Source organism: Chlamydotis macqueenii, chromosome 11, assembly GCF_036417535.1.
Source record: "Chlamydotis macqueenii isolate bChlMac1 chromosome 11, bChlMac1.mat, whole genome shotgun sequence".
Taxonomy (NCBI): domain Eukaryota; kingdom Metazoa; phylum Chordata; class Aves; order Otidiformes; family Otididae; genus Chlamydotis; species Chlamydotis macqueenii.
Genome location: NC_141566.1, coordinates 3,371,970 through 3,393,187, shown reverse-complemented (window position 1 = coordinate 3,393,187; position 21,218 = coordinate 3,371,970). Strand labels below are relative to the sequence as shown.

Genomic DNA, 21,218 nt, shown 5'->3' with positions numbered 1-21,218 from the left:
GCCGGCAGAACCAAGCCAGCATGAGAAGTGACACTGCGTGTTACCAGCATGACCCCGAGCTAATTCCTAACCCGTTCCTCACACAGAGCATGGGGGAAGCTGGGGGAGAGCTGCGTCTGCTGCGGTTTACCCAGGGTCATGTCTAAAGGCATGTCAGACGGCAATATGAACAGCAGAAGAGCCCTAGGCCAACAGGATCTGTTGTTCCAGAAGGAGCCCAGCTGTTCTATGCAGTTACAGAAGCTGGCTGCCAAATCTCTTTACATGCTGATGATGCTGAGATCAGGAATGAGTCTCCACACAGTTGCCATGGGTGCGAGTCAGGCGACTGCGGCTCAGACATTTTTGTGTTTGTGATTTACCTAGAACCCAGGGCAGGATCATCCACTCCACGATGGTGGGAGGTGGTCCCTGCATGTGAAGGTCAGTCCTGACGATGTGCTGTGACGCCAGCAGGAGCATGAAGAGGAAGGTTAGGTAAGAGCCAGTGTGGCAGATAAACTTTATAAATGGCTTTTTAATGAACAGTCCCAGCCTGCTCTTCGGTGCAATCAGATATGCCACGGATAGCATAGGAAATAGCAGTCCGATGGTGACACAAGTCAAAAGTTTTACTGCCCAGTGTTTCCGCCTCCATCCTGGAAAGCCATCATACCAAAGCGTTGCTAGTAGCTGCTGGCAGTTTGGCTGAGCAACAAACTGAGGAGGAAAAAATAAAAAACAATTATTAGACTGGTACTTCATGTGCACTCCCCCTCATGTATGTGTCAGAGCCCACAGAGACCCTCACGTTACGGTTGGGGCTGGCTATGGGGTGGAAAAGCATATTTTGAAGACAGAGGGAAGAAAGGAGGGAGATTTCACTCTTATTTTTCTACATAGGATTTAAGATTTCTTCTTTGAGATCTTTTCTATTTGAAGCATCCTTACGTACACCAGTTACTCACCACACATGAAGCCTTGTACGAAAGTGATACAACAAAAATTACTACGAGCTTTTTCTCTTCCCATGTGTTTCGGCTTCGGCATGTTTCTTTTCAGAATGTTTCAGGGGTTTCGACTGTCTCAACCAAATGACTGCCAGCATCTTTAAGAAGTGACTAAAAGATGAGACAGGAGGGAAAAGGTGTAAAGCTCTACGAGTGTGTGTGTGTGAGAGAGAGGGAGAGAGAACGTCTGCAGAAGCGTGTGGGGTGCCGCACGTGGTTTTGTGCAAGGAGGCCAGCATATGTGTGTGTGGGATGGACTGGGCGTGAGACAGCAGGCAGTAACGTGAAGTTCAGCCAGGTGACATCAGTTGGGAAGCAGGACAGCACATTTGTAAGTGTGTCTCACTATTAAGGAAGAGAGCAGTTGTGAAGTGTAAGAGATTAAGCAGAGGCAAAAAGTAACCTTTGATCACAGCACCAAAAGTGACACCTGAAAGTTTACTTTCACTCTGTAAAAACAGCATTATGATGGTGATTTATTGCATCTCAGAGTCTCCATACTAGACATGCTCAGGTTGCAACTCCTTCAGACTCTTTTAATACCTAACAGCTCTTGGAATTTCACACTCCAGCCAAAATATTTCTGGCCTATGCCAGAAGACTTTAAGTTCCTGATTATACCCGGACAGCACCATGGTTTTCAAAACTTTTCAGACCCGTAGGTAGAGATGTCTGCAAGACCAGGACAACTGTGCTTTTCTTTATTTGATTTCTAATCCATCTTAATGAAGGGATACTTCTGATCTACTGAATTCAGATTTCTCACTGGGCTCTGCAAGTTCAAAAGAAAATCTCAACTGTTGTTCTGAGATTGCCTGTTATATTTACTTTGCTGTAATTAAATTAGAAAAACTGTCCTAGCATGGATGCAGTTATCGATAAACACTCTCCTGTAACAATACAACTACATCAGAAAGAATCACAGCTGTATCACAGCTCTGTCACACTTCCAATGGACACAACAATACCAGCAGCATTTATTGAGGAGAACAGACCTCTCTTCCAAAGGAGACTCAAAGCAGTGAATAACCTGAAGATGACAGTACTGTGTATTACACTCAGCTCGTCTATATTTAAAAGCAATCTCTGGGAGCAATGTAGTGCCAACAGCTCTTCTGGACCCTCAGGAAGATTTTATCAGGCAAAACACTCTTCCAACACTACAATTTAGACCAGCTCTTGGAAGCACTATGCCATGGCAGCAAAGGGACCGGCTTCTGAATACAGAAGTACCCACTTTACTGTTTTGCCACCCTGAATTGGTATGATTTTTCAACCCTGGCAGAAGCCCCTGTGTAGACACTACTGCACTCAGCGCAGACGGAACTGCCCAATATTGGGAGCACTTTTCATGCGCAGTTCTTGGAGTGCTGTGTACAAGCAGAGCTGAGTCTAACGTACAAGTGACACTGTGCTCCAGAGGGCATCAGAAAAGAAAACCAGAAACACACTTGATTTGGAATCAACCTACACATGCATGCAGCAGAAAGTGCACAACAGCTGATACGGTGATGATCTCCAGAAAAAGCAAAGACCTGTTGCCTGTAACAGTCTGAAAATGTTACTGTGAAATTCCACGTCTGGGGACAGCAATGAACAAAACAATTTTACAGAAACTCGAAAAACATCCAGCGTTGATTGTCATTTGGTTGGTTGGGTTTTAATCTATGATTTCAGAAGGGTCACCACGTTACGTGTGAAAGCTAGACAAAATGGAAGGTTGCACTGCTGTATTTTCTCATTTAAGATCAAAACCAGGAGCTGTGACCAGATGTGATCTGTGGTAATTTACATGGTAATAGATGCTGCTGTTTCTCAGAGATGAGGTACAGCTTTTTTTTTTTTTTCTTATTTGAGGGGAAAAAATGTATAAACACATTTTCTTCTTTATCACATACGATAGAAAGCTCTAAGGGGAGAATAAAACTGTTTTTCCCTTGAGTCAAAGTCAGAGTCATTTGAGAAATCAAATGACTACATGTTCCTCTGGTTGCTGTGCAACTTGCAAGCATCTTAAAAGTGCCTCTTCTCTGCCTAACAGCTCATTTCTAAAATCTGCTTTCTGTGTTGTATCTGATGTTAGTTCTTCAAACGGAGAGAAATTCACACATCGTGAAAGAGCAGGTTTAAAGACCAGCTTGGCCAAAGGGAATGGAAATGGAAAAAGTCATTAGATTTTCCAATCGAGCCCATTCCAACCTCACTGAAAATGGCCTAAAGGAAATTTAAGCACACCGCAGACAGAAAATCTCTCTAATGTCACAAACCATCAAATGCTGTCTTTATTAAAGGTAAGGCTAAGCACTTACCAGTGTAGGCTTTTACTAACTCCTCTTAGTCCAACTTACTAATCACAGGTTTAAAATTAGTAAATACCACAGTTTAGATCTCAAGTAGTGCAAGGACTCCAGCTGGCTGAAAAACAAAACTTCCAGTGTGCAGAAACCCTGGAATTCTGAATTATAATGAAGAAGTCAACTAAGCCCTTGTGTGCTGCCTAAAAAACCAAATGCTTTTCAGTAACTTGGTTTAACTTGAAAGAATAATTAGCTGTTTTCCTAAGTAGTCCTGTGAATGTCAGTCTCATCTCTGCTCCTAGGTGTTGCCACCTAGGCTAACGTACCAAATTCACTGACTGGACTAAAACATTGAATGCTCACCTCATTACAGAGTGTCCAGGATCCATACTGCTAGATCAATGCACATAAAATAGAAAAACATGAAAAAGCTCAGCTTTAGCCCTTTTAGGTGTGAAGTAGCCTGAAACTGTAATAATATCATGGAACTTTTGTTATCATCCCTAATTTCAAATTTCTTCACAAAGTTAAGGAAACAACCTTATTTCTACTTTGCAGTAGAACTGGAAACGCAAGTTGACTTCTCCAACACTACTTATGCCAAGGCCTTTCCTGAGAACAAGTTCAATTACCACGTAAGTAAGGTCCCAAATGTTTTCTCACCTTTTTTCAAAGCCTTTCGTTTGCCATAGTTAGAAATAGCACATGGGTATATATCAGTCTTTTATCATTTCACATGAACGTACCGTATGTGACAGGAGTTGGTATCAGTTAAAGTTTTTGCACAATGAAAAGGAGAGACTGTGATCTTTTAAAAAACTGCATATTGACCCAGTTTTGTAGATGGTCCAGAATCAGAGGCAGATGTACTGTACAAGAAGCTCTCTATTTGTTTAAGAGGATGAGCGTGTGACTTGCAAACGGTGTACTTCCCCAATACACAAGCACGGTATCAAGCATTTTTTTCAAGGACTGCTGCGTTAGAGGAGCCTCCACTCTCTATTACAAGTGGCAGCACAAGACACCATCCCACAGGCATGATGGAGAACATTCTGACAGCTGCATTAATGAAAAGAAATGCCTCCAAAAGGTGGCATTTATACTCAATTCAGTTAATGTATGAACTAAACATTCAGTGCTATGAAGCCTGTGCTGGCATCACATTGTCCAGGAGTGTCCCTACCCGTAGACAACGCCTGCAGGTGCATTTCTGGGAGAGGTAATCCAAAAAGCAAGCTCCTTCTCCATTACCTGTTGAGTAGAACCTGTCTCTGTCTGAAGATACACTTCACTTAATGACTAGGAGATAAGATACAACTCAGAGTACCTTCTTGTGAGAACAGCATCATTGCATCCTGTGGGCAAGATGCTTGGTCTCCTGGCTTCTGAAAACGAGGATAAGTATCTCCCTTTCCGAGAAGTGAGGTCAGCGACTTCAGTCATGGCTGGGAGGCACTTTGAGGGTAGAGACTGCTGCAATACCAAGTCTTTTATGTTCTCTCTTTCTTCTTTCAGTCTTGCCAGGGTCTTTGTGTAACATTCGGCTTGCAGCTGGATTGTGCTATTAGAGAATTTCATTTTCAATGTTTGTCATACTCACTGTCACCTGAGCCTCTACCAAGGGGAAATTTTTTAACGGAAAAAAAAAGCAGCTGCTGGATGGAGCGTCTTTTTTTAATATCTAATCTTTACTGATATTTTTATGTCACCTAAATTCTGCTTCTTGGGAATTAAATGCTTTCTGCATGCTGTGCCATTAATATAAATATCAAACACAGAAATTATGTTCCACCCCCCCCTCCCCTTATCTATGGGGAAATCCCTTATCTCTCACAGTCGTAAGTAATTTAGGATCAGACACAGATGGGCTGAGATGTGAATGCCTCCGGGAGCAACTGAAATAGCTCCCTGATAGACATCACAGAGGCTGAGCACAGCATCTCTCTGCCTTTATTCTGATTATCGTGACGGCTGCCAACAGGCTCTTCTGTTTGGAGTTTGTTGGAGTTCTTTTCTGTCCTCTTGCTGCGGATGGTGGCAGTGAATGCTCTTCATAGATGAATAAGCACTAATTTGTAACTGCAGAGCCCTGCGTTAATAAGCAGGACCGAGTTCTTCTATCAGTCAGCTACATCAGCTCCCAGTGAGGTTACCGCTGAGAGCCAAGTGTGGCATGGGAGCCATGAAATTACCTTTCGTTGCCCTGTCTGACACTCACTTGAACGGGTTAGCTCTCACCAGCAGCACCGCATCCCACGGCACCTGAATACCTGCAAGGTTATGGTGTTTGAGGGTTTATTATATGCTGCTGCCCTCTACAATTAGAGCTATTTTGGCTTTGGAAAGGCAGATTTTTCACACGAGCTGAGCTAGATTCTGCAGTCTGTGTGACAGTCAGGCAACTGTGGTGTCTGATGTAGTAGCGTAAGTATGTATTTCAGATATATTTCTGTAAAGAATGTGAAGATACAGGAAACTCCTACACTGCCAGGCCTGCCACAGGCTTGGATCTATCAATGAATGCCAAATGTTAATGTCTTAAACCTTAAGACACACTGTCCAATAGCCCAAACATGGTCCAACACTTGGCACAATATCCACAGGCACATGGAGCACGCTGTGCAATGAAGTCATCCTCTTTATTCTAACTTTGACTTCAGAAGCATGAAGTGGAATGCAAAGAAATGAACTAAAATCCATCCACTCCCAAATCCTGCAGATGCTCCTGCTGAGAAGCAAGAACACCACACTTCAGTGCAACAGACAAAGCACTCTGCCTCCGTTTCATAGCAAGGACAGGATCTTCAGAGGAAGAGCGGAAATGCGGTTGCCGTATCAGTCTGACTGCTCTTAAAGGAAATTCCAGTGGGCCACACTCAAAGAGCTGCATTTCTAAATTAGCCCAAGACAGGAGAGAGAAACTATCCGTGGCCTAATTTGAAGTCTGCTGCAGAGAGCCAGTAAGCCCTATGAGACCTGATATTCTACGTAAGAAATAGCAGCCTCCTCAAGTTTGCAGTGTTGCAAACTGTGAGATGAATAAGAAAATCCTCTTTTGTAGCACATTTGTTTTTAAAGTTCAACCTTGTTAATGACTGCAAAGTTATTTACATTCTGCTGCTGAAGCGTGAGCTGCGGAGGGTAAACACCTAATGGCTGTTCATCCTGTTAATTAAGTTCTTTCTGCAACAGGAAAAAAAAGGAAGAAATTAAACAAAGAAGTTGGAGGGGAAGCTCTCCAAACTCAGGAAAAAGGGACTACAACTCAACGTTCCTCATCAGGCACTTCCAAGAAATAATAGTTGTTTTCTCACAAAAATACAGGATGAATATCCCATCAAAACCACATCTGCTACTCACACGCCTGTTACTACTGACAGTGAGGCACCGATGCAAATCCGAATGGGAGCCATTCCTGCCGTTAGGAAGACCACTAGCTGAGCTGGAAGTGTCCTTCTAGAAAACCAGGGGCTACCCAAATTGCTCTGCTAGTGAATAAAACAAACTTGAGATTCTCCACAGATGAACACACGGCCTCAAATTATACCAAATTTTGTCTTGAAATATTTTAAGTGATGATGACACAGAATCTTAACTAAAGGTCTCCTATCCATAACACATCTCTTGATGGTAGCAGACTCAGCTTAAACAGCAGCAATTGGAAGTTCACCAGTGATGTGAATGCTGGCAAAAGGAAAGACTGAATAACCTCTAAAAGCCTGCTATAGTTCCATCAAAATTAATACTTTTCACAAATTTATGTTGGACTGGCTTAAATATTTAAGTAAAAGAGGTCCCACATGTTCTAGGGCAAAAGTAGAGGCTTGCAAATCCTGGGTTCCTACCCATGGAAGAAGCAATTAACAAAGTAATTCAGCTTGAAATTAAATCCATCTCTACTCAAAGCGCTTAAACCTGTGTTTAGCTACAGGTTTGTTTTTATGGCTTGTGTCAGCAGGATTTAAGTGCAGGCATAAATTCTGCACTGAACGGTGCTTCTGGAGGCCAGCCTATTAGCAGACACCCCACCAGAACACGCTTCAGCTGGGTCAGACCCCGAGCGAGAGTCCAGACATACGCAAAACTTCTCAGCATTGATTTTAGAGCCAGCAGACTGCAGCTGATAAATAAATTCCTGTAGGAAGTGTTTCAGCAAACACTTCGGGATGCAGTTCTGTTACAAAGATAAGTAGGCACAGACTGGGTTTCCAGCGGCGGAGTGCTGCAGTACGAGCCAGTGCTGAATACGAGCGATACACCTAAGAGAGAGAGTCATTTAATTCACAACACACTAATTGGTTTCCAAGAGCTGAACAGGGGATATCTGACACATCCTACAGAAGCACCGGAAAAATACTCCGGCTAAAAACTCTTTAGAGACAAATCTTGCAGAGTTACCTGAAGTCCTCTTGCAGGCAGCACTTGAGGAGCTACAGATCTTGCAAATGAATACCAGGAGCTCTCACAGGCTTTAGATGAAGTGGAGAGGGTATTGACTTTTAAGTAAAAGGCTGCGTTTATTCTCCCTAGTGAATTTCTAACATTTACATTAAATAAGTGATAACTAAAGCAAACAAGAACATTTTAAAAGTCATTCACAAGTACTTTAAATACATACCTACTTTACCCTCTTAGTGTTAACAGAAAGTTCTAAAAATATTTTTCATTTGCTTCCTTTCTAACCTGAGAAATAGCTGTGCTGAAACTATTTAATTTTGTTTTCTTTTTTTCTTTCTACCTTACCTTCTCCTGAATGAGTAAATTTACTCCAATACCCAGGGAAGGACAGACCAGCGTGCTACAACCACGTCACACATTCTTGGGAACCTCAAAAGGCTACCTCTGCTTCCAAATAATATCACCACTGCAGGGTGAGGAGGATGTATTCTTTGCTGAAGGATGTTTCCTCAGCCAGGTGGGGGTTGTGGAGAAAGAGTAAGAACACAAAAACTGCAGTCACAGCTTTTAAATGCCATTCTGCACAAGATCTCAGTTTGAGGGGGCTATGATTAACCCATCTGGCCATCTCACTTTTCTTGGAGTGAAGAACTGTGAAGTAACTGTGTTCTCAATCATGAGACACCTAAATGGCTCATCTGGATGGTGATGGATCTGGTGTACACACAAAGAGTTTACGGTGAGTGGAATCTCCGTTCTTTTCTCTATAGTTTCATAACCCATTTCCGTAAGTGACAGAAGTAAAGCTGAAATTCACAGAAATCAGAGAAATAACAATGACCACTTCCATATCCAAAAGGGAGAATCCATAGCAATATTCCCCCACAGTTTATTATTTCAGGATGTCATTCACAGCGAAGTAGCAAATAACATGATGCACCCTTCACTACTGACGTAGAGCTGATTCTGAAAGGCACTCTAGACCTCCAGACATGGTAAGGCTGAACACTTGGCTGATACAGTATACAAGGCGTCACTTCTTTCCAGTTTCTGTTGTCTATAGAAAGCCAATCAATCATGTCCTTCATGAGTACTTCAACTTTGGCTTCCCAAGCCTCCTCTCTCGCTGGCAGGAAGACTGATGTGATACATGAAATTAAGGGAACTGACGAACTCACTAAATCATTCTCCAATGTTCTTAAAAGCGTGGCAATCCCTTTAGCTTTCAACCTGTTTCCTGTCTTTGTCTGAGAGATCACTGAAGTCAGAGGCACAAGGCACCAAAAATGACTTAAAGAATGATCCAGGCGCTTACTGCCTGCTGTGCATTACACTAACACAAGCAGAGTCCTTGTCCTTGACTGACACACGGGTCCTAGGTTGTTTTTTCAAATTTGTACGTGGCAAGATTAGTCAGAGATGATTTTGCTGTCAGAAGATAGCCTTCTGCAGTTCTGTTCTCTGACAGCTGCAATATGTGGCTAACCTTCATCAAGCTAGAACATTTTGGTGTTATGTGAAGAATACACCAAATAATGCTGTTTCCTCAAATAAACATTCGAGTCCACTTTGTCAGACTGATGAACCATCACTTCTCTGAATATTTCTTCTTCTTCTTCCAAGTTTGGAGAGAGGTTACACTTAAATGCCACTTGTCCTAATTTCTGTAACACAATGCAGCTGTAGGGGTTAAATTTCCCTGCCAGTTTCAAAAAATGGAACAAACAGATCTGGCAACTGCGCAAACCCATAGAGTAGGGGCCCCAAGACATGCACCCACCTGTCTCCCCAAAGTCCTGCCGCTGAGACTGTTGGTAACAGCTCACTGGCACATGCCTGGAAGATTTTGTAATGTGGTCATCTGCCTGCTGGGTTTGAGTCTGAGAGAAAACCAGCTTCATTTAGCACAGGCCACTGTTCACGTATCAGATCTTTGCTGCACACGAGAATGAATGAATGAATGCTGTTGGAAAATGAAAGGTGACATTTGGACATTCAGTGCTTTAGGAATCCCTTAACTTAGATCAGGTTTGTGGTGGAGGACAGATCTGGAAGCAGCATGACGGGACCATCCTCAGCATCTAATTCCCTAAGGGATACGGATGTTCCAGGTCACTAGAAAGGAAAGAAGCTTCCACAAGGAGCAGCTCCACTTCCCTCATCTAGTCCTAATAAAGATCTTTTCATGACATGGTATGATTTCATTCTAGAAACTTGAAAGGAAAAGGTTGTTTATTAATCCTCTGGGCTCTGCAGGCTCATCGAAAAGCTAGCTTTTTATTGTGCCTTTAAAGAGCACAATACAAATATTCAGCACTGTATCATTATATCTCCAGGCAGCGCGGCAAGAAAACAGACAAAACCGCTGGAGAATATCTTAGCGCTGCCTGCGAGCAAAGCAAGATCTGTGGCTATCCATGGAGACACCTGAATGGCTTTCAAAACAGGTGAACAGGGTGCAGTAGATGAGCTTTGATTTTCGCAGACCTCGCACTTCATTTTTCGTGCATCTCTGATCTTTTTGAAAGCTCTTTTTATACGCTAAGTGAAGTGCCCTTAGAAACTCGCCAGGTTTATGCACGCTCCCTGGAGAATGATGCCGTGCTTCTAACTGCAGCCTCGCAGTTGACAAGAGTCAAGACTCAGCTGAAAAATATGTGGCATGGCAGGAATGATTATTCATTCACTCCAGAACTGCATCTCAGGAGGTACTTGTCTATGTAAATGTCTTGGAAAAAAAGAACTAACACTTTTGAAGCTTCACCCTGAAGAGAAAACAGCAGAGAGCACCGTTTTTAAATCAGAAAAGCAAACAATTCTACTTCTCTCCTTTCCTGTCGTTGATTTAGAGTACAGTGAGTAAGACAGACTAAGGTTAAAGTTTCTGAGAGGGAATTTCGGGCACTGCTTTGATCTAATTCAGTGAAAGTGCTAAGCAATACTGCCATCGCTAAAATACACTTTTTTTTGAGTGCCTCGCATTGTGTGTGTTTCTTACAGATGTACAAACTAAACCTGCACAGCCATCTGCAACGACCAGTACCAGAAAAATGCAAAGCTCTAAAAGCCTACTACGGTGATGTTTCCCTTCATTTTGAAGATGTGAATGACCTGCGCTGGAGAGCAGGAACAGGCTGAGTGTATATTGCTGTTCTTGTGGCCTAGCAGAACGTTACACACACGGAGAAGTCTGCCCTTTTAGACCTGATTCTCTGCTACACTATGGGTGCTTTACATTATTTTGACAATGTAAAAAAACCTTAAAGGACACAAAAATTCTATTTGCATTCTGCCTGTGCTCTGATTCTCTAATACAGCGATGGCACACTGTACACACTATTGTGCTTTCCGTGACTGGCAAGATCCTGAGAGATTACTTTTCCCCATCTTTTCTTAGAAATGCAAACAAATTAACAAATGCAGAGCTAATTTGGTGCCAGAATAGCATAGTGAAGATTAATACTCAACAGCTGAGCTGTGCCTTTTTGTATTAAGTCTTCAGCATCTTTCTTCTCCCAAAATTAGTCATGAAGAAAAGAATTTGAAACGTAATAATATGAAGACAAATGCCATATAGTACAGAGCATTTATGAAAAGCCTACTTGTCTCTTAGACCATGAATTGCCATGTTCCTACAAAAATAATTTCTTTCAAAAGTGGACTCGTCATGTTCTGCAGTGTACTAGAGTCGTCCTCATTTTTTTCTATTATTTTGTGACTGCCATGCAAACAGCGATCACAGCTATTACGTCTTTCCTATCTTCCAAAGAAATGTTCAAGGCCTTTTTGTAATTTGAAACTGAGGGAACAACCACTCTACACTTCAGATGAGATGGAGAGGGAGCTTGTGAACATTGCACAGCATGGTTTTAACATTTACTAGCATAAAATACACTAGAAAGCTACCTTAGGGCACATTTTAATCTTTCCTGTATAATTGAAATTTTTCCTTCCATGTAAACAGTAATTTACCTTCTAGGATATTTGGGCTTATTGCAAATAAACATGAAAAGCAAGAAACTTCTTCCCCATTGTTTTGGCCCTCCTCCAAAGGACAAAGGTCTTCTTCCTCATGAGCCACGCATTTGTCAGTTTATAAAATACTTACCACACATAATGGTTGTGTTGCTGGTGGGGCTGATTGCTAATCATTTACTAAAACTTTGGATTTTCGTCTTAGGCTACTAGAGATTTGACTTGTAACTTTGTAAACATTAAGATATAAAAAGCTTCTCCATCCAACCCAATCCCATTTTACGTTAAGACATAAAAAGCTTCAGCGGAACAAGATGATCTACTTTTAAAAAGTCTGCTGTTTCTCTCTGCAGAACTGTCTTTCATGAAACCAAACTTGTTTGTGTTTTCCTTCCTGTCCCCACAAAAATGCTCAGTCTGATACTCTTCAGTCATGATTAAAAGGCTTTTCTCAGTGTCTCCCTGACAAATATTCCTACTCATTGTTTTCAGAAGCTGGTAATGATGTTTCTGTCTCGCTTGGTGTTTTGTATTGGACTAATTATCATGCTAAGAAACCCACTGCAATATTTGGTTGCCTACAAACACCATCCACCAGGTATTTGCGAATAACCAGGTAGGATGAGGGGGTTCTGTAGTGCTGGTTTCCCAAACTCATTCATTCTGTCCCTGCGCACCAGTATTCTACCTGGAAACAGCACCGACTTCAGCTGACAACACAGAGCATATGTGCTATCATTTCTATGCTGGAACTGTCATGAATATGTCACAAAACATGGAATTTGTCCATATGCTTGGAATTAAGTCAAATATGTCTAAAAAGAAGAGATAAAAACTGTCAAGCAAGCAAAGACTGAAAAATTGTTACTTATAAAATAAAAGAGCTTCAGCACTGCATTTCAAATATAATGAACTCCTTCAGACTTACGGTTTCTTAATGTGAACACAAGAGAAGGGTAGCCACAGATGTATGCTTGGATGCCAGCAGGGAGCCTGAACTGTGACAAGGCACCGAAACAAGCAGTGCTCTGCACACAGCAGTGCCAGCGGTATCCTGGCTGCTGAAGGGTGTGTGTGGGTGCAGTGTCTGTGACTACCAGCCCAGTAAAAAACCCCAGAAGTTAAGAGTTTCTGGCCCTTCTTAGAGTCAAGGAGCATCTGACCTGCTATACTGTATTACCTTCCTCCAGATTAATTCTTCACTGCTTGTTTGTGTCCCTAAAGCACTTACAACATTACCTAACCCTAGGGAGGGTACTTAGCTAGGGTAAAAACACAACCTGACATGAAGCCAGCGAGCCATGCTGACACTTCACTGGAGTAGCGCAGTAGGAGCAGTAAGTAACCACGTGCATGATCCCAGAAAGCTTGAGGCTTTGGGTCCAGCCTGTTGCACCAAGGAGCTGCTACGCAGGATGCGTAACAGACCAAAGGGAAGAAAGGAAAATCTGCATCTTTCACTTAACTATTGTACCTCGGATGACATGAGCAGCCATTAGGGGAGGTGGAATGTGTCGCATCAGGCTGTCCTCATCTGGGTCAATGTACAAAACAAAGCATCAAATGAGGGGAAAACAGCCAAAAGAGTAATGTGGCAGGCTTTTCTGCCACTCCTAGACAGAGAAGAACGTAACAGACATTGCAATTCAGTTCCTCAACCAAGGAAGCTAATTCCTTGTTCAGATAACCTGGCACATCACTGGCCAACAGTAGTATGTCACCTACTGAATTCTGTCCAGATTTGGAAAGAGAAAGAAAATGCAGAGCCAACTAATGAAACTGTTGTCAGCATCCTCCTTGGGTTCGTGGCCTTTATTGAATCAACTTCTAAATCTCTGGATTTGCAGGGCTTCTGAAAGGCTCTGTACCCTTTAGCTAAAGTTTGCCTTTCTCTTCTGGTACTATGGGCAGGAGTTGGAATTTCTGGGAATTGCTTCTCAGTTCCTAAACACGGATGAATCAAGGAGCAAGAATCAACCTGAGGTGTCTCAGATGTGAAGAAGTATTTGCATGACGTGATCCGCTACCATGAGCATTTTCACCTACCAAAACTGCTGTAATCACGGAGACCTGGGACAGTGAGGGTGCTCTTGATCTCTCCTGCTCTCTTTTGCTGCTGCTGTTTCTCTGGCTGGTGTGAGTTAATGTTGAATGAGTGCTAGGAAGTGTTTGGTGGCTGGAGGAAGTGAATTATATATTATGTTATTTCCTGCAGTCAAGAACTTTATGAGCCAGGCAACCCCTTCTAGCTTTTGGTTCCTGTATAAAAGCAGCTACTGGGAAAAGCTTTTGGAGCAAACAAACTTGGAAATCTCTGAAGTGTCTTCTTTGCAGGAGGATGGGTTACAATTAAATAGGATTCACGCATCTTTGAAACAGAAAGTGTTGGTGCCATAGAAGCCATAACCCACTGCACCAAGTCCCAGTCCCGTTGCCCTCAACTGTCACCAGATTCACGCTGTCAGCAAGGCGCACTGAACCTCCTGGTTTGTGACTAACCCATTTGGGCATGGTTCTCCACTTGATCCAAACTCACCTCTGCTGGCTCTCAGCTAGCACCCTCAAACCAACCCATGGAGACCAGAGAAATGAACCATTTTATCCAATCTATGAAGCTTTCACACACCTTCACATTTAGATGACTCTTACCTCTTTCTGGTGATACTTTATTGCTACCTTTAGCTTCGCCAAATCATGACATTTTTGGGGATCCAGCTCTTCGCTTTGATCATCTCTGTGATTGAGAATGATCTCCAGTTCTCGCGAACTCCGTGCTTGATCCAAAAGGTCCTTAGCAAAACGCTTGCACTGCTGTGAAAGCTCTTCATATTCAGCCTTGAACTCATTTTCCACTTTGCTGAGCTCCTTCAGCTCCCAGCCCAGTCGGAAGGCCGTCAAGATGGGGTCCTCGCTTGATAAGGCAATCAACGAAGGGCTGGCTAAGGCTTTGTAGATGTTCAGCCTTGACCTGGAATGCCTCAGGCTGTCCACCTCCGAACTGGAGACACATTCCACACAGTTGCATCTGATCTGGTGTGGGCGTGGAATTGTCACCCGTCTTTGGACAAGCAGTTTGATGATTTCATAGTTGTTGGTGTGAGCCGCCAGCATTATTGGGGTGATATCTGGAGTGAATTCTGAAAACTGGGTGTCCATCATCAAGGTTGGAACCTGTATGAAGGGATAAACCATAGTCACTTTTCACATGGAACAGCAGAAATCAGCTGTCTCTCCTTCCTACTTTTGAAGTGATGTCACAACAAAATAGAGTTTTTGTAACACTCTGTTCTTTTAAATCGTATTGTATCCACGCACACATACACACTGCTATTCTGGCAAAACCATCTTCTCCCAAATCATGCCAGTCTGCCTCCCAAGCAGGAACCTGGGACCAGTCATTTCCAGTTTGATGTAGAAGTCAGTCACGTCCCCACCTGCATGCTTTGTGTGTGAACCTGTTCTGAAATGGGTACTCGTTCACGTACCAAAAGGCAGAGTTTTGTAGGAAAAAAGGAAGACAAAAGGCCCAGGTAATTACACAAACAGAAAGGAAAGTCTAGAAAAGAGTGAACAGATTTCCATAACTATTATTATTTCCATAATTATCATTATTTGCATTAAATATCTGCATTAGCAGACCAAGAACCTGCTCATAGCAGGCCCTACACAAACCAAACCAACCACTGGTCTGCAGTTGAGCAAAGCTCTTCCTCACCTTTTCCCTACTGTTTTTATTTGAAAATACTTTTCAGTGGAAGGATATATTACATAACTGCCCTCAGAATAGATTTTTTTTTTAATGGGTTTGAAAAAATGTAAATGTAAAATTAATGAGCCATAGTCCACTACAAATAAGACGCTCCAGGGTGTGCATTATTCAGCTACCGCTGCACTTCTTAAAAGATGAGCTTAATGCACACCCTGTTGTGTCTTATTACTATATGCAGAGTGCAAAATTAGACCGAAATGCTCTTACATCCCAAGCACGCAGTGTGTTTCCATTTGCAGCGCAGGCAGCTCTTTTTGTTGTGTGTTAATCGCTACTCAAGCATACTGTACCCGGTGTGCCCACCGCTCCCGCCCTGGCAGCTGGCATCCCGCTGCTCCAGGGGTGATTGCTGGTGTTGGTGAACAGTAGGCCTCCTTCCCCTTGCAAAATGTCAAAGGCGTTTCAGAGAAACTATTGTCGAAGAGTCCTAATGACAGAAAGCATTACTCAGTCTGTAAAAATCCAAAAGTAAAGCAGCGATAAAGTAGCATGAAGTTAGAAATCCTTCTGTAGGATACACCTAAGACTGGTTACGAGATGGTGAACCTCGAACCACTGGATCTGAACCTTGAACCACTGGATCTGGGTTCCCTGGGAGTTAATTGCCTCTATAGCACTGAAGAGCTAAAACCTCTATGTAGGACAGAGCCTCTTCACAACACCCAACGCTCTCCCAAAGGTTGCACCACACCGAAACGCTGGGTCATTTACCGGAGTGGGGCTCACTGGGTGGCTGGAGGGAAACTGGGCAATAATACAAGTCTGGTACCCTGGATGCAGCACACGAGGAGTTAAATCCCTGGCAGCCTACAGACACACAGGTGGGAAGAGGCTCTGCAAGGCTGGTCCCTACAGAGGAGGCAGGAGGGAGCCTATAAATAGAGCTCACAGGGAAGAAGAGAAGGTAGTGAGGATTTGCCATGGGTCGTGGAGGGCTTGGCATCCCTTAGCAAGGTTGGATAAATGTGTTTTAAGATATCTACTAACAAACAGCTGAAAGCAGCTCTCTCTGTAAGGTCTTTGACTTTCTTTCTTTTCCCTTGCTTAGCTCGTTTAGGTGGTTTGTTAAATGTCAAGAGAAAGGTGCAGGTTTTTCTTTTTTCTCTTAGAAGTATTTTTTTAAAGCTCTGATGCTTGAATAACTGCATTTATCTTTCTTCCTCTACTTTTTCAGTATTCCTCAAAGGAAGAACTCTTTCCCCCTCTCACTCTTATTACTGTCAAGTTTAATCTTGTTTTTCTATATGGAAGTTACTGTACCCAGGGCTGTGAAAAGAATTTTCAGCTTTACACAGATGAGGTGTTCATGTTGCTCAGAATACGAATGGGCACTTATAGACAAGGTAGTGAAGTTACAGGTGGGGATGGCGCTAATCTTGTCTTCTCCTGAGGTTTTCCAAATCTGGAGCTAAGTCTCTCAAAGTGGTTGCCCCAAGGTTTGGAATCAAATTGGGAGTGTCTATCAGGTGATCCCTCATCCCTTACTCTGGCTCATATTACAAGCCCTCACTCCAAAAAAAAGGAGCGCTACTTTGTTAGGACTCGGGCAGCCGCTGTGTGGAAGGGATGTTTTCCTGGGCAGCTTGCAGCACTTCTAATGAAGGAAGGTATGAGAAGGGAAGTGGTGGTGCAGAGACACACAGGCTCCCCGGGGTCTGGGAGCAGATCAGTGTAAGGCCTCAAATCACAGGAGCTGAAGCTTATTTCTGATTATAGCAGCAAAACAAACCACCAAAACCCAACACAGGAATGGTGTGAATGATGGCTGCTGCGGCCTCTCTCTTCTCTATGCCTGGCTGACCCAAAAACCATGCACTGGCTAAAAACTGTATGCCTTGTGGTGAATATTTTTGTTGCCTTCTTGCATGCTGTTTTGATAACCTGCCTCTGAACAAATTGTCCTGTTTAAAGATGAGGCTGCGCGAAGCCAGCCTTTGCTCCCAAGGCTGTATTCCACGTCCTGCGGCAGGAGGAGCAGCAGAGATTACAAGGCACTGTAATTGCTGATGTTCCTCCTGCCCTACTCTGACAGGTTGAGTTCATGTTTAGATCAGCAGCTTCTGTGTCTTGGGTTAACTCACAGTGATGGAAGCAGAAGAGGAATAAATTATTCTACCCCAAGGGCTCTGCTAAGCTCTTCCAAGGTTATTTTCATTAAGTGACCTGAATAACAAATTCTCTTCCATTAACCTCACCACCTGACACAAGCTGTTAAGCTGAGTCCTTCAGAACCTTATTGTCACCGCTTTCATAGCAGCGTGTGCCTTGTCCATATTTCATCTTGGTAATGTTCGTTTAAGAAATTAATGCTACCATTAACAAGTGACTGAATGCTTGTTACCATCTTTCTAGGCTTAATCCTCATAAAGGCAGGCTGCTTACCGCTGTACTGCTGCTTCTCTGAACGGCACTGCAGTGAGGGGAAAAATCACCTTTATTTAAAACGGAGTGAGGGGGAGAAACGAGCTTAATTCATTAGGGGAAAAGAAAATGGAGGATTAGCTCACATAAAAGCACTGTTCAGTATAAGCTGTCCTCTGAACACAGAAAAACAAGTTTTCCAGTAAATAGTGCACTGCTGGAAAGAAGCTCTGGATGGGAAGAGTGGGAATCTCTGCTTACGTTAGGAAGTAGTACAGTGTAAGAGGAGCAGAACTACAGAGCAAAAAACCAACCAAACAACAACAACAAAAAAAAAACCACCACAACAAAAACCCCCTGGGACTGAAGACCCAATGGCCTTGTTGTAGGTCTTTTAGGAGAGTTTTACTTTGGACTTAATCTAGTCTGGTATCTGAGTGCCCCGAGCAGGTTCTCTGGTTTAGTGCTGTGTAAAAGCAATCCAGCTCAGGTGCTCTGAGACGGCTCAGCAATGTGAACCAAAGCGCAGAAAATGGGGGAAGCTGAGGAGATACAGCTGAAAAGCATGCTCCTCAAGCACACTAGAAGACTAATATGAATGCATCTTTTGCCTTTTACGGATCATGGAAGCCAATACCCATTTTTAAACACCGGAAGATTTCAAAGCACGCCATAGTGTTTCTACAGCATCTGTCATACATACAGAAAAGGACAACTAGGTCAAAAAAAAGTTGTTCTGCAGTGAAGGAACTTCCCAGTCAAGTGCAAAATCTTGGATTCTGAGAAAAGAGTCTGGCTCTCTCGAATGACTATTTGGAGGTCATTGTCTGTGTCTATCTCTGCGTCTCGTGCTTTTCTGCCCCTCTGTATTGACAGTCCTCCTGATTATGGTCTGGTAACCCTGCCAGACTCTGGTCTCCCTTCATGTTCAGGTCTCTCCTCAGTGTTCACCTTTACTGGTACTCACAGCTGCCATCAACCCAGATAACCCTTCAGAGCCAAACTGAAAAGATAATATCTAGAAAGCAAAGCAAAGCCTAACCACAAAACCCTTTACTCTCTTAGTTTTGTTAATCCCTAATTGTAAGCTTCTTGAGCCAGAGACAGTCTAAATATCCATCCTGTCTGACACTGAGAATGCTACCACTTTTGCTTGAAAATAACTAATATTTTTACCTGTTACAGGTGGAATTGCCCCATTTTCGAGCCATCTGCATCCCATAAACTAGCACCACCTCACCTGGACTGGTGTAATAAATTGTAAGTATAAACATGGCAAATTGTTATTTTTGTTATATATTGTTATATATATTAATCTGCATTATTTTCAGCTTGCATAACTTTTTGATACAACTATATGTTATAAAAGATTTTCTAATTGCCAAAACAATGTTTTACTAAACAAACTCGTGCAACCTCATTGGAAAACTTCAAATGTAACGCTTATAGAAAGGGAAGCCTGGGTAACTTACTGAGCAAGGATTTCCAATTTCTAGTTTGGTTTTGTGCATGCAGCCCTACCGGCGAAGCGCATATGCCATCCGTGAGCGCAGTAACAGGCACAGCCAATTTCTGTCATGATAAAAAGAAGATTTTTCTACTACTTCAGTTTAGCAGGAGGCTCGGTGGTCAGAAGGAGCTTCAGCAGTGACTGTGATTTTGTTGGGAATCGCAGTCCTGTGGAATTTCTAGCTCAGCTCTATAAATAGAGCAGGAGAGATTGTCCGTGCTGCTAGACTGCACATCAGCCATGTTACCAGCAAAAGGGTCTTGAAAAAAATACATGTTGTGACTGGTGTGACCAACTCAATCCTGCCCCTTGCCTAAACCCATGAACAAATTATTTCATTGACAAAACCCCATGGCCATCTGTTTCCTTATGTGGGACTCTGGAAAAATGTTACATGTGTCTATAAATTTAAGCTTTCATTTTAGGTGATGCAGTGGTGCAGGTTTCAGTAACCAAATCTCTTAATCAGAGATGCCTGGAGAGACATCTTGTATCAAGAGTGATGACGGTATCTGTATTAATAAGGAGGCTGGGTTTTCTCTAAAGAGCAGTTCATTGAATGAAACGATGTAATTTGATTAATGAAATATAATGAACAATACAAACTGATAATAAAAAAGTAATATACTTTAAGGTCTTTTGCACTGGTTATGAACACTGGCACAAAGCACAGGTGGTTGTAGATGTACTTTTGGGCAAGCTCTGATCGAAGTATTCCAGTGATTTCAATACCTCTGCCCCAGAATATCCAGCTGAAGAAAAGGCTCCTTCTGGTCTAAAACCTGCTCGGTGACTTACATGCCTGTAAAGCCAAATAAAGTCTCTGCCCCTCAGACTGATAGAAAAATTAGTCCCTTTTAGTGCCTTGTAGCAAGCCAAATGCTGATACAGGGTTACCAGATGATACACATTAACAGTGAAATAGGTATCTGAATAAAAAAATAGCATCATATAATACATTACTACCGAAATAATGTGAAAAATTAGACTTGTGATATCTGTATAACCAAATGTTTTTCTCTGCGACCAACAAACAAAAGCAATATGCAGATATATCTGCTCTAGTTTCCTCAAGTTTTATTTGGCTTCTTATCCATGTGTTTAAAAATGGAGGTAGACCCAAGGCATTAGTTTTCAGAGCTAAACTGAAACCTAGAGCATTTGACAGTGGCAGAACTGCATCAGAGCTTGTTGTGTTCAGACGTGTTTAGGAAATGCAGCACAGCCAGAAAGATTGTCAGAAGATGTCATCATTTGTGGCTGATGCCACATAATAACTTCTCTTTGGTTGGGGATTAAAAAAAGAAGAATCTAGAGAGAAGCCTTCAGAAGGAAAGGATTTTGAAAATACACATTTAAATAGTCTATGGCAACTTATTCCAGACACGGCACACTCTCTGCTAAGCCACTCTCCCTTTCTGATGTGGGTGGAGGAAATGAGATGAGGCACTTGATGATGAAATGAAGAAAGCTTGCAGTCAGTGTGGAGTTCATTCTCCAAGTCACAGAGGGATGCTGTTCAGAGTTAGCTTGTGTTTGAACCTCTTGTATTTAAATGAAGAGCAGTCTTGAGGTCTGCTTTGCCCTGAATTCCTGCGTCTTGCTCCAGCTAACAGCTACCGAATCCAGCAGGAAGAGGGACTAGCGAGTGCCTACCGTTGTTTAGAGAAATAAGACCATGAGCAATTGCACCCTCTCCTGGTTATGACTTCTCATCTGTGTAAGACTGAAGTCACAACTTAACATGTTATGTCACATTATCTCTATGATATGACCAAGTATCAGATGGATCTTGGTTCTGTCGTACCCTTACACAGCCTGGGGCTAGCTGAATACTGACACTTGCTCAATTAAAACACACGAGGGACAAAAGTTCAGGACCGTTACAAATCCAGACATTAATGAAGCTGCTGGAGAAA

At 42.7% G+C, this 21,218-nt stretch overlaps 1 protein-coding gene across 1 annotated transcript in view; it reads right to left on the bottom strand.

Moving 5' to 3' along the window:
• Positions 1–21,218, bottom strand: part of TRPC5 (transient receptor potential cation channel subfamily C member 5) — a 59,573-nt gene that overhangs the window by 29,892 nt on the left and 8,463 nt on the right. Inside the window, exons 2-3 of the mRNA XM_010126879.2 lie at positions 14,309–14,830; positions 363–699 (exon numbers count right to left, since the gene is read on the bottom strand). Of these exons, the coding sequence (XP_010125181.1) occupies positions 363–699; positions 14,309–14,830 (859 nt within the window). The remainder of the gene's footprint in view (positions 1–362; positions 700–14,308; positions 14,831–21,218) is intronic.